At 38.3% G+C, this 12,467-nt stretch overlaps 1 protein-coding gene across 2 annotated transcripts in view; it reads left to right on the forward strand.

Moving 5' to 3' along the window:
* Nucleotides 1-654: 654 nt before the first annotated feature.
* The window catches only part of LOC138052594 (serine/arginine repetitive matrix protein 1-like), a 26,418-nt gene continuing 14,605 nt past the window's right edge, over nt 655-12,467 (forward strand). For both annotated transcript variants that reach the window (XM_068899127.1, XM_068899128.1), the window contains exons 1-8: nt 655-776; nt 1,169-1,339; nt 2,521-2,706; nt 6,265-7,179; nt 9,142-9,178; nt 10,479-10,503; nt 10,975-11,277; nt 11,970-12,467. The exon at nt 11,970-12,467 is cut by the window's right edge and continues 906 nt beyond it. In XM_068899127.1, coding sequence (XP_068755228.1) covers nt 657-776; nt 1,169-1,339; nt 2,521-2,706; nt 6,265-7,179; nt 9,142-9,178; nt 10,479-10,503; nt 10,975-11,277; nt 11,970-12,467 — 2,255 coding nt within the window. In that variant the 5' untranslated portion in view covers nt 655-656. The remainder of the gene's footprint in view (nt 777-1,168; nt 1,340-2,520; nt 2,707-6,264; nt 7,180-9,141; nt 9,179-10,478; nt 10,504-10,974; nt 11,278-11,969) is intronic.

The raw sequence follows: 12,467 nt of genomic DNA on the forward strand, positions 1-12,467 counted from the left end.
GCGGCTCTGGCCAATAATTTCTCAATGGGTTTTAACATTGGAATTGTACGTTCAAGCTTCAGAATAAAATGTCGTCGTGTGCAGGTAAGACTCACTAGAATAGTGTTTTGCTTTTATGTGTTTGATCCATGACATAATACAAAGAAGTAATTGCTTTTGCAATAGTTTGTAATCGAGTGTGAACAATGTTTTGCGTTGGTCGAGTTTTGCGAGAATCAAGTGTCAATGATCGAATCGAAGTTAAAAAGATGATTGGTCAACTTGGAATCAAGTCTCGATCCTTGATTTCTTGAAGCGGAGGGTATCGAGGTTGAGACTGTCAACCTTCACGGTTTGCCTGTTCCTGTACTTTGTACACGTACCCCTTCATGGTGACGTGTGAGGCGTGGGGATGGCATATGATAAGAGCACTGAACTCTCACCAATTAATGTGGATATGATTTTTGTTTGGTTTGTTGCAACAAATGGGCTGAGATTGTGATGGTTCTGGAATGTTTTTCAATGGTTTTTTTCCCTAGTTCTCAGGTGTTTTTTTACCCTTGCCAACTTATTCCACCTGTAAGGGTTATTAGAAGAGTGCATGAAAATAAAAATATGCATATCCTTCTTGTACATCACTGAGAAGCAAATCTGCTTTGTTTTTGCTTTAGGTGGATATGGAGAAGGTAAATCTGGATGTAATAAAACCATGGATTACAAAAAAACTGATTGAAATTCTTGGTTTTGAAGATGATGTTGTCATGCAGTATGTTTTGAATATGCTAGAGTCTGAAAAGGTAAGGAAGTCTTGACATGAATGAATTATGTCCTTTGTTTTCAATGAAATGACTTAAATATGGAAAGTTAAGTCAATGCTATTTTCCACATTTTGTCTGTTCAAGTACGCTTGACATCATATTGATCAGGCACCAAGACAAAATGATTGTGCCACTTCATTCGTTTACACAAAGTTATTTAGAAAAAAATTGCAGTTACAGTACATTGACATTGTTGTTTGTTGACCTTACTCCTTTATAATATTATTGTCATTCCTCTGTCTCTTGTCTTACAATAATAATTGATCATGCGATAGCTTTTTGTTCTTCTTAAATTTGAATTTACAGTGTGTTACATGTTTATAATACTGAGAAGTATGATTGCTCATTTCCTTATTGCATTAATTTTACAGAGTCCAGATCCAAGATCTATGCAAATAAACATCACTGGATTTCTGCAAGGAAAGAATGCCAGAGAATTTATGAAAGAGTTGTGGACTCTGCTTGTGAGTGCACAAGAAAATATTGGAGGCATTCCTTCTTCATTGTTAGAAAAGAAAAAAGAAGAAATCAAGCAACGAAAGGTTGGTGCTATGTCAGTTTGGCAATTGTGCCTACAATGTACATGTGTATTACCTTGGATATTGGCGAGGCTGAGCTTAGCATGCAGTTCACTGGTTTTTAGCATGCTGAATTAGGAATCAAGTAGTGACCTACAGAAATAACAAAAAATGCTTTCCACGGTATAAAGCATTATGCTACATGTAAAAGATTTCTTGAACAGAAATGGAAACATTTTCATTTACATTGTATTATTGTTCTGTAAGTAAACCCGTGCATTTAATTCTTGCTTAATCAAAGTGCTACTACTCCTCAATGAAAATACTCAGTTCTCTTTTTCTTCACATTTTGAAAGTACTTCATGCAATGAATGCTCAACAGGCAGAATTTTTTGTAGTAATTTCAAGAGAAGACTGTTTATTTTAACTCCACTGCCCGCCATTACTTGGTGCAGTTCTGACCGATATAAGAAGTTTATTTCAAAATGACAATCGTTTTTTGATCGATTAATATAAAGTTCATTAGGAGAACAGCTTTTAACCAAAATTTCATTCTTGAAATAGCTTTTTAACCTTAAGAAATCCTTGTTAAAAATACACACATGCAGGCTGCCATCTTGGATTATACATGATGTCATTGAGCTTAAGTACTGTGGTCTTCATTTACATGTACACTGTATCTGATTGTGGGTCAATGTTGGTAACATTGACTGATAACCAGATAGAAATTAATAATTATTAATGATAATGAGAGTAGTCCTTCTTAGTAGGACTACTCTCACCCAGACGATCCTACAATGTACTTCGTCAACTTTTGATACATGTTAAAACGACAATAATTCACTTACTGGAAAATTTTAGATGAACGAGCGACGTTTCGGCCATATCACCGAGTCAGCTTGGGTCACGCAAGTGTCACGTGATATGGCCAAAACGTCGATAGTTTGTCTATAATTTTCCAGTAAGTGAATTATTTTCGTTTTATCATACTCTCCACTGGATGACTGGTACAATTCATTGTCATTTTTGGTACATGTATTTTAGCAAGATGTCCCAGCAACTTTTAACAAAGATTGTGGTTTTATTGTCGTTGAGGTTGTGGATAAGTTGAAATCTGAAACAGATGTTGTGCTCTTCTTGATCTTTTCCTTGGATCATTCACAATCTCATGACTGTACCTTTTTGTGTTTAATGTACATGTAAAGCTGGAACAAGAGCGTATTCAAGCAAATCTTCAGAAATACCATGGTGATCAACAGCAAACTGAACCAGATAGCACGGCCACAGATGATAACATAGCCAATGAAAATGGATCTGCGGCTGCATCGCAAGACATCACTGAGGAAATCAGAAAAGCTAAAGAAGTTGCACAGTCACTGGCAGGAAAAGAAGTGAGTGATGTGTTTCATGTTGTGATTGGTGTGCCAAAACATTATTTTTGGATGCATGCCTTATTGCCTGGCATGATGGCACCATGTACATGTATGCTTTTTTTCCTCTTTGCAGGCAGTAGAAAAAGGAATGTGTTCTCTAATATGCTGTTCACTTTTTTATTGCCCTTCTGCACTGCTGTAAGAACAAAATTAATATACTGTACATGTAGCTGTGTTGCTTAAGATATGCAGCTACCACATGGGACCCAATATCTGCTTTGTGGTTGTACATGTAGTTGATTTTGAAACAAACTAAATCGTAACCCATTTATTTTTTAAGGAGATTCAAAAATGATCAACCAGCCTTGTTGTCTTAAATAAATGCTGTAAGTTGGTCAATCAATGAAATAAAAAAAATATTATTTGAAATTACTGGTCAGGGATCTCCCTTGATTTTTCTTTTTGGAACAATAAACCAAATTATTGAAAAAATACAGTGCTGCATTGTTTATGAAATAAACATTGTGGTGGGACTATACATGTACAATGTATTTGTTGTAGTTCAATTGTATCCCCTTTAAGTTTTTTAAACATCCAGGTCAACATTTTTGAATCAGTTTAAATGTTTTAAACTGGTTTATTTTTATCAACTGTCTAAAAAAGGGATTTTCCTTTTTTGGGGGGTGTACTTGTAGTGTTGTTAAAAAACAGGGGCTTGGTTTTTTGGTGGTCTCAAAAAGACCAAGGCATTCCTTTCCTCTGTTTTACTTTTCCTACCCCTCCCTGATCTTCCCCTTTTCCTCTATCTTACCCCACCCTTCCCTCACAGGTCTATCCTCCTTTACCTTCCAAATTCCCGTGAATTTGAAGTGTCACAAGGAGATTTTTACAGGGATGTCGCTAAGCGATGGCTGCTTGAGAAAGGGGTTACCGCTGCCTGAATTTTGTCCATTGATCAAAGTGACTGAGAAGATCACAAATTATTCTCTACATACTATATTCGATATGTTGACAAAAAAATTGAATGTCTGTTACACTACGGAATTATCCCTAGAATTTGTCGATACTAGAAATGAAATTGCGAATGAATGAAAAAAGCGTTGTTTTAAGTACTGTTGTGCGTTTCTTCTCTTTCCCCTTATTCGCCATCTTGAAGAATGCACATGTTGTGAGACACTGGGAACAATCTTGTTACCCGGTCCCTTTGATGCTCAGAGCATGAACTTACCGCCTCAAAACAACCTCAAAAATTATTCTTACATGTAGCTATATCCCTGTTTCTAATATCTTAATACATTGCACGTTGGGCAATGATCTAATTTTTCGTTGGGTACATGCCAGCGCTTGAAGCTCCAACCAAATTGGTCACCATGGCGACTAGAAAAAAATGATGGCGACTAAAATTATCACCAAGGTCGCCAATTTGGCGACTGTTCTGGCGTGGAAGTAGTGTCATTGTAATCGGTGTACATGTATTTTTTTAAACTCCAGATCCAGACAAAATGAAAAGGCTTGATAATATACCTATAGAAACATTATCCATGAATTTCTTTTGCGGTTCTCTTTTTTATCTATTTGTATGAAGAGTTGAAGGACAGTGAATAGATATGCACGCTTAAGAGCAATCATAAGGTGGCCATCTTTGTCTCAAAATGATTAGCAGTTCTTTCCTTCCTATAATACTCAGCTGTGTCATAGAGGGAAAATGGCGACCAACATTTTATATTTAAAGGCAACTCAGAAAAAAACTGAGCTTTGAGCGCTGAATGCTATTATTAAAATGACCAAATATTTGAAAGCTGCCCCTTTTGGATTGGCCAAAATCCCATACACTCACTGTGCAAGTTTGCCCCCCCCCCCCCCAACCAATGTGGTGTCAGGAACTGTGAAACAGTCTACCGTTGGAAATACATGTATTCATCAAGGTCAAGAACAGTTTAGTGACCTCTTTACTCCAAACTTTCCATTTTCAGCCACATTTCACATGCCTCATACTTTCAATAGACATTCTTCAAATACAGGGTAATTTTCGTCGTCCTTATGGCATCTCGGCTTGTCTAGTGATTCAAACCTCCAAAGTTCTTTCCTGAAGCGAAGATGGTCAAGATTCCGTAAAATATGAGTATACAATGTATATTACGTCTACGATAGGCAATCCAGTGTTGTGCACTGTACACCGTACATGTTGGTCTCCCATGTACATACAAACCTCACCCAACAGGGCTTAACTTCATGAGAAACACTAGCACTAGACTACAAACAGAAAAATTAGCAGGTCATGTCATGTACAGGATACATGTACAATTGGGCCTCTGTAGTTACTGTGTGGGATACTCTTAGTCCCATTGAAGCCTTGACTTATTTCAGGGTTTAAGCAACTGGTGTATGTTTTTGAGTGGGATTAGCAAAAATTCCAATGAATCTGCTGACTTATGAATTAAAGCAAAATATGGGCACTCTGACCAATAATTTGGCAAAAAATGAAATATTTTATTTTGTAAGGTAAGCATAATTATTATTGTTTCAGTTACCACTGTACATGCTCTATCTTGTGCTTCTTTTATAACTCATTTATTTTAGGCAGTAGTTTGAACATCACATTACATTAAAATACTTAGGATTCCGCACTCTCCACACCCTCCATCCTTGTCAAGACGTTTGAAGCTTAACACCCACCCTCCTTCACACTCAAACACTAGATGAACATTGGTGTATTCAGGAATATTGCTCAGTAGTTTTCATGTGAAAAGTTGAGAAAAATGTAAAGTATAATAATTTGAAGAGATGGCTATCTGTGTAATCCATACTTACACCTGTATCTTTGTTCTCTGAGCCATTTTGCCTTCATGCTCTATTTAAAGGCCATTTACATGACAGAAAAATTTGGGTCCGGACCCGTCAAAAAAGCGGTACGGACTGATAACTTTTGTAAAGAAACACTGGAGTTTCCACAGGGCCATAGGTGCCTATGGCCCTGCAGAAACTCCAATGTTTCTTTACAAAAGTTATGAGTCCGTACTGCTTTTTTGACGGGTCCGGACCCAAATTTTCTGTCATGTAAACGGCCTTTCAGTCACGCTAAAATTTCTTGATCTGACCAAAGATTGAAGGCAACCTTAGGCTTCAGATAAATATTAAGGAAATATGTGTCACCATTACCGGGAATTGCTTTTTTCACCAACACATAAAGCGGTATGTTTTATTTATTTATTTATTTATTTATTTATTTTTACTTTTTGGAATGCTTCCCTGAACATCATATCCACTGTTTTTATCCAAAGACCACCTAAAAGAAACCATATTATGGTTTGGTGAAAAAGCAAATACCCAATCTCCAGGTCATTTAGAACATTCATAATGGAGTATTGCTCTTGATATTCCATCAGTGATTCCTACATGTAAATAATCAAATTTAAATGCCTTTTTTCAGTGTCTTTTCAGTGAACAAGAAAAATAGGTTATTAGTAGCAAGGAGAACCCAGGAAAATATTTTCCTATGGCTTTTACAAAATCCCAATAATAATAATGTTGTTATTATTATTCTAAGCATTTATCTTTTCATCTTACCCACTCTAGAGCTCTTCTAAAAAAGATCAAGAGAGGTCTAAAGGTAACTCTGGTCACTCAGACAGCAGTGACAGTGATGACGAGGTAGAGTCTAGGAAAAAGAAAGAGTCGCGCAAGAGTGGGGAAGAAAGAGATGAGACTGAAGCTCCATTGTTAGCAAAAGTAAAGAAAGAAAAAGATGAGGATGAGAGGTCAAGAAGCAAGTTCCTTCAACCAAAATGGAGATCACGCCTGTTGTCGTCAGCTGCTAGGCCTGCCAGCAGAGATAAAGATGGATGGGACAATGAGCATGACCAAAATGTAGCACTGGCCAAAAATCCAGACATCAATGTTGTGTTGACTGGAGATTCGATTATCAAAGGTCTTAGTCGATATCCACGAATATGGAGGAAGTATTTTGCACCTCTGAAGTCGCTTAACTTCGGCATTGGTGGTGACAGAACACAGCATGTTCTATGGCGTCTTCAAAATGGTGAAATAGAGTGTGATGCTAAAGTTACTGTGGTGCTTTGTGGCACAAACAATATTGACAAAAACAGTCCCAGCGAAATTGCCCAAGGAATACTAGCCATTGTAGATTATATTCGGAAAAAAAAGCCAAATATGAGCATCATTGTTTGTGGCATCCTCCCAAGAGATTTACACCCTAGTATACGTCGGGAAAACATTGAAGAAGTCAATGATGAACTCTTTCAGTACATAAGCTATTCTGAAGAGCTGGCTGATGAGATTGTGATTTTCTTGGCACCTGAAAAAGGCTGGACTACAAAGGGAGGACAACTAGATCAGTCTCTGTACTTTACAGACCACTTGCACCTTGTGGAAGACGGAGACGAGAAGCTTGCCAAATCAATTTGTCGGTTAGTTAAGGAGCTTCTCAAAGCTGACGAAGACAATGCTGTGTCTCAAAAGAGGCTTGTCAAGGTACTTTCAATATCTTACGAATTCTGCTTTAAACCCAGACAGGCAGTTATGTCCTTTTTTGTCTTTGCTTGCCTTCTCTGCCTTACTGCTTCTTCTATTCAAATGCCCAATGCATTAGTCTTTCTGGATGCTGGTGTATTTCTGTAACTCCATGCTGGTTGTAGGGTAATCAGCATTGCTTTTCTTACAAGAGGTGCTATGAAACCTTAACTCAGGCATCTGCTTTTCACATAGAAAACTATATAAAATAAGTATTCACACTCAAAATGTGACACTTTCCCTGTGGGTTGGTCAGATGTATTTTAACAAAGTTCACAGCAGAGGGTAGTGGTCATCATCAGCTTGCTTTTCAACAAATAACAGTCACTATTTAACATGCATGCTGTTTAAGGTGCTTGCTTTGTGGTTGTTTCAGTTTTTGTCATTTTTGGAGAGCTCGCCAGTCATACTGTAGTGTTGCTGTTTCCAGTTGGCTTGCCTCCTCCCTCCTCTCCCCTCCCATCTCCTCCCCTCTCCTCCCCTCCCAGTTTCCACTGCTGGTCAGTGCAACCTTTTCCCGGATGCTTAGCATGGGGACTCAGGATTGTTTCAGAGGGTGCCGCTATTCTTTGTAACATTACTCACTTTTAGGGGTAGGCTGACTGGCCTTCAGTGGAAGAATCTGGATATCCCATTCACCCAAGCTCCACTGAATGTTTGGATGCTGTGGTTACTATATCTACATCTATATTAATATGGCAGACCTCTTAAGTGTCAAATGTCCACTCCAGCCACCAAATTATTTCTTGCAAGAAGAGAACAGGAGCATGGTTTTTCACGCATAGGAATAGTTCCCTCAGTGAGGACTCTTTGCTAACCTCTATTAAGCAGAGCACAGCTGAGCAGGTTGGGGGAAAAGTGAACAGGCTTTCTCTCTGTCATGGTGTCTTGCCTTGAGCAGTTATACACTCATTTTAAAGGAAATTTCGGTGTATTTTTTAACTTTCATTTTTCCTAAAGCTTCCTTTTTTAAGTTCTTTCCTCCTTTTATTTTTTTTGATGGATTTACTTCATGAATTTCATCTATTTTTATTCCGACAGTTGACTCATGTCCACCCTTCTGTTTGTAGTTGTGATTACTTATTCCCCTTCAAAAAGACATTGCTGTATTCTGGTTAACTGTGACTTGGTTATGTTCATGTAACCCCATGTCACTGCTACATGTATCTGCAGGACCCTGCAATGCAGCAGTCATTTAGGTGGAAAGCCAAATACAGAAATAAAATGATACCCTATCCTTTTTAAGCCTGCTGAGATTTTGCTGCATGCATTTTCCACATCAATAACTGACTTTCACTATTCAGTGCTCTATGGTTTTCAAAAAAAAAAATTAAAGTGGCAGTGGACAGAGTTTTAACTAAGCGTAATGTGTAAACACAACTACATTACACCACACCTGTGATAGAACAAGGAACGCAGTTGAAAGCTTGATTAGTAAAACGTGCCATGTAGCTTAAAGATCTATGTAATCCTCTATAAATACATGTACCTTCTTGTGGCCAGGGTTAATACCATCCTTTGGACAGTTGTAATAACTTAGTACATGTAATTTACTTTTTTGCTAGTGTTTCTAGAACACTTACATTGTTGCTTACAAACACTGTAAATGTACAACAATGATCACATGTCAAGAAGCAGTTAATTAAGGACAAGTTAATTTTTATGGCTGCTTGTATCTCAATAGTTATTTTACAATGTATATAGTATCGGTGTGGGTTTTCAGATTCTATTTTATGATGTTGCTGACTTTATTTATTTGATAAAAACAATAATTATTTGTATGAAATGGGCTTTGGGCTGTAAACATTGCTGTGGCTCTTGTTATTATTGCAACTATTATCGTCATCATTATCATTACCATGTTTATTGTTAAGATGCAAAAAAAATAATTTCATTTTCTTTATTTTATTATTTTCTCTGTAGCAAAAGGAAATAGAAGATACTGAGAAGGCTAAAAAAGGTTGGTCTTTTTTAAAACAACAATTCAAAGTTTCAAAGGTTTTGAGTTTTGTAAAGGGCACAGCCCTAAATGTGTGTCCTGACACTCAAACTGTGAAAGAGTGCTGCTTTAATACACTTTTTGATTCCAGGCCATGGCACTCTAAATCTAAAAGAAAGAGCTTATCAACAGTTTCCTGGGCTTTAAGATAGTTGCTTTAAGGCACTTTTGCTGTTGCAAAAAGCTCCAGCATCTTAATAACTTCCTTGAAATAATTCTTGAAAATGATGTCAAACTAACTTTATGATTAAGGTCAGGTGTCCTACAACCTGGCCTTTTTGCGATGTAAGTCACACGGGAGTATATTGGACTCCCAAGAGGAAAGAGCAGTCGCATATTATTCATGTGCTGCTGGATGTCAACACTGTTACACACATGCTTAACGTTGAAAATCAAGCTCCAGTCTCATAACAAAAATTTAGTTCATAGTAATAGTAAGTATAGGTGAACACATGATTTTGATTACAATAATTTGGAATAAATAAGCACCAGTACATTTTTTCAAAGACAAACAGAATTAATTTGTAGTCTTTGAAAAAAAATTGTGGGTGCTTGCCCAAGAAAAATCATGTGATTACTTACCGTTATTAATAATATTCACGAGAAGATATCAAGATGACGTTGTGATAATTAAATAAATAAAAGCAACACATGTATATCTCCCATTCACTTGAAAATCACACCATCCAGGGCTTGCATTTGATTGGCTATATGTGACTTTCTTTGATCATTGACCAATCATAACGCTTCATTTGTTACATCTCTTTGCACTGAATTGCATTTTTTTTTTCACTGTGTTACTTGAAAACTGCATTTCTCTTAACCAATTAGAACTGAGTAATTTTTTCATGTATATTGTTAGTGATGAAAAATGATACCACTAAATACAACAGAATTGTGAATAGCACTGTCAGGTGACTGACCTCTTAATAAACTACTGGTTTTTGAAATGAGAGGAGAAGCAAAATTCCTGGGAAGAACCTCTTGAAGCAGAGTAAAGGACCAGAAACAAACTCCACCCTAGGACCATGTAAATCTACGAACCAAACCTCAGTCTATGGTGGTTAACCCTTTCACCAAAGAGGGCTACCCCATTGGCGAGTAAAATCATCTGGCGTTAGACAGAGTAAAATCTATAATTGTCAATGGTATTTATGGTATAGCAAAGGTTAAAGGTGGAGTTGTGCTCTGCCTCTGTGCTGTTGGTACTCTTTGCGATAAAAAAATTTGCTAATGTATTTGTCACTTTTTGTTCTTGCAGAAGCTGCTGTCGAAAAGGAAGTCAAGTAAATAACGAAATTGTTATATTAATTTATTTGTATTGATCTATTTTTATTTAGTTAGTTGATTACTTAATTTTTATGTATTTGTTTATTTGTGTATTTATTTAGTGTACCACCGTTTGGTTTTTACTGTGAAAATTGAACAAGATCTTTAAAGAAAACTATAATCCCCAAAGTTATGCAATTTTTTAAAAGGCATGATTACAGTCCAGACAAAAACAGTAGTATTTTGTAGGCATTTGTATTTGGTTGGGCTAAAAAAAAACTGTTTCACTTCCCTTTTACAGTAAACACCTTCTCAGAAGTACATGTAGAATGTGGATCAAAATAAACCAATCACAGATTAACAGCAATGTTGTGGGTCAAAGGATAGTTTTTCATTGAACTTTTCAAAGTAATAAGAACAAGGGTAATCCATGTCATACTGAATGTAAATTTGAGCTTTGGAGTATATTTGATTGTTGTATATTTCAGGAGAGAACGTTCCAGTTCCCGTTCAAGATCACGCTCTCGTTCTGGGGGCAGAGAAGCAAAAAGAACACGTGATAAGAAAGGGCGCAGGCGCAGTAGGTCCAAGTCCTCTGCGTCCCGCTCGCGATCCCGATCTTTCTCCTCATCAAGGTCACGCAGCCGAGAAAAGCGAAGACGTTCTCGGTCGCGTTCCCCACGTCGTGTGTCTTCCTACAGCAGAAAACGATGGTCACCTTACAGACGCCGTAGGACTCCATCTCCTAGAAGATGGTCTCCGCCTAGACGAAGATCACCCCCTCGCCGAAGGTATTTCGTTGAAGTAGTTTTTTAAAACCTTTTCCGTATATCCTCTCAGATTGCAGAGTGTATTACTTTGAAGCAGGTCGTGGTTGTCCCATTTCTCGTCAGTGAAAAGTTGTGCAGAACTTTCATAGTCAGTTCATTGGTCTCTAGACCACGAAAACTAAAGGGCGTTGCTATTAAAGAAAGAAGATTTCAGGGTGTCATTTTTCCAAAGAACTTCGGTAGAGTTTCCCTTTGTGTGACGCAAAGCAACGAAGTCATTGAACTGAAGTTGACGACTTTTTCCCGTTAAGCTACCTTAAACAACATCGTCGCTCTTTGGAGGTTGGGTGCCCGGAACATCCTGGAGCTTCCACTATTGGCAGCCAGCTCCAAGATGGAGACTGCACCGATGGCTGGCAAAACCTGACAACCCAGCCATGAGCCCCCACGCCCCCGAGAAGAATGGGCACCCGTCACACTGATACACAGTGGAAAGCAGAGGGTGGGGAGGGAGAGAACAAAAACCGCTAAACGCTCCACACACAATGCTCCTACTTCCCGCCACACTGATAAATAAGCGATACAGCCCAAAGCACGAGGTATTCCACGCATGCGCCAGTATACTACAACCACTGAGCAATTGGCTGCAGTCGCTCCTAGTTGTTTACTTGGTTAAACTTCGTTTAACCTCATAAAATCTCTATTCATTGCAGGTCTCGCTCTCGTTCTCCACGACGAAAGGCACCCCGTTCACCTTCTCCTCGCAAACGGTCACGCACGGAGTCAGCTTCGTCACACTCACGGTCACGCTCCGCTAGCTTTAGTTCACGTTCATCACGCTCCCGCTCAGGTTCTGTTGAAAAGGAGAAGAAAGATAAAGGAAAAGAAAAGGAAATTGAAAAAGGAAAGGAGAAAGATAAAGAGGAGGAAAAGGATAAGGAAATAGTGACAGAAAAAGAACAATCTACTAGTCTTGAGAAAAGTAAAGAAGCAGAGTCGTCCCCAGTCCCCCCTCCAACACACCACCGCTCATCTTACAAAAAGCAGGAGCAACAGCAATCACCAGTCAAACAACCTTCGCCTTCGTCCTCCTCGGCCTCTCCCTCGCCTCCGCCGCCCCCAGTGAAGGAAGAGAAGGAAGAAAAGGAGGAGAAAGAGAGGTCGCCACCTGTCCCGAAATCAAAGAAGACAACTAATCGCCGCTATCGGAA

Source organism: Montipora capricornis, chromosome 6 (genome assembly GCF_036669925.1).
Source record: "Montipora capricornis isolate CH-2021 chromosome 6, ASM3666992v2, whole genome shotgun sequence".
NCBI classification, from domain to species: Eukaryota; Metazoa; Cnidaria; class Anthozoa; order Scleractinia; family Acroporidae; genus Montipora; species Montipora capricornis.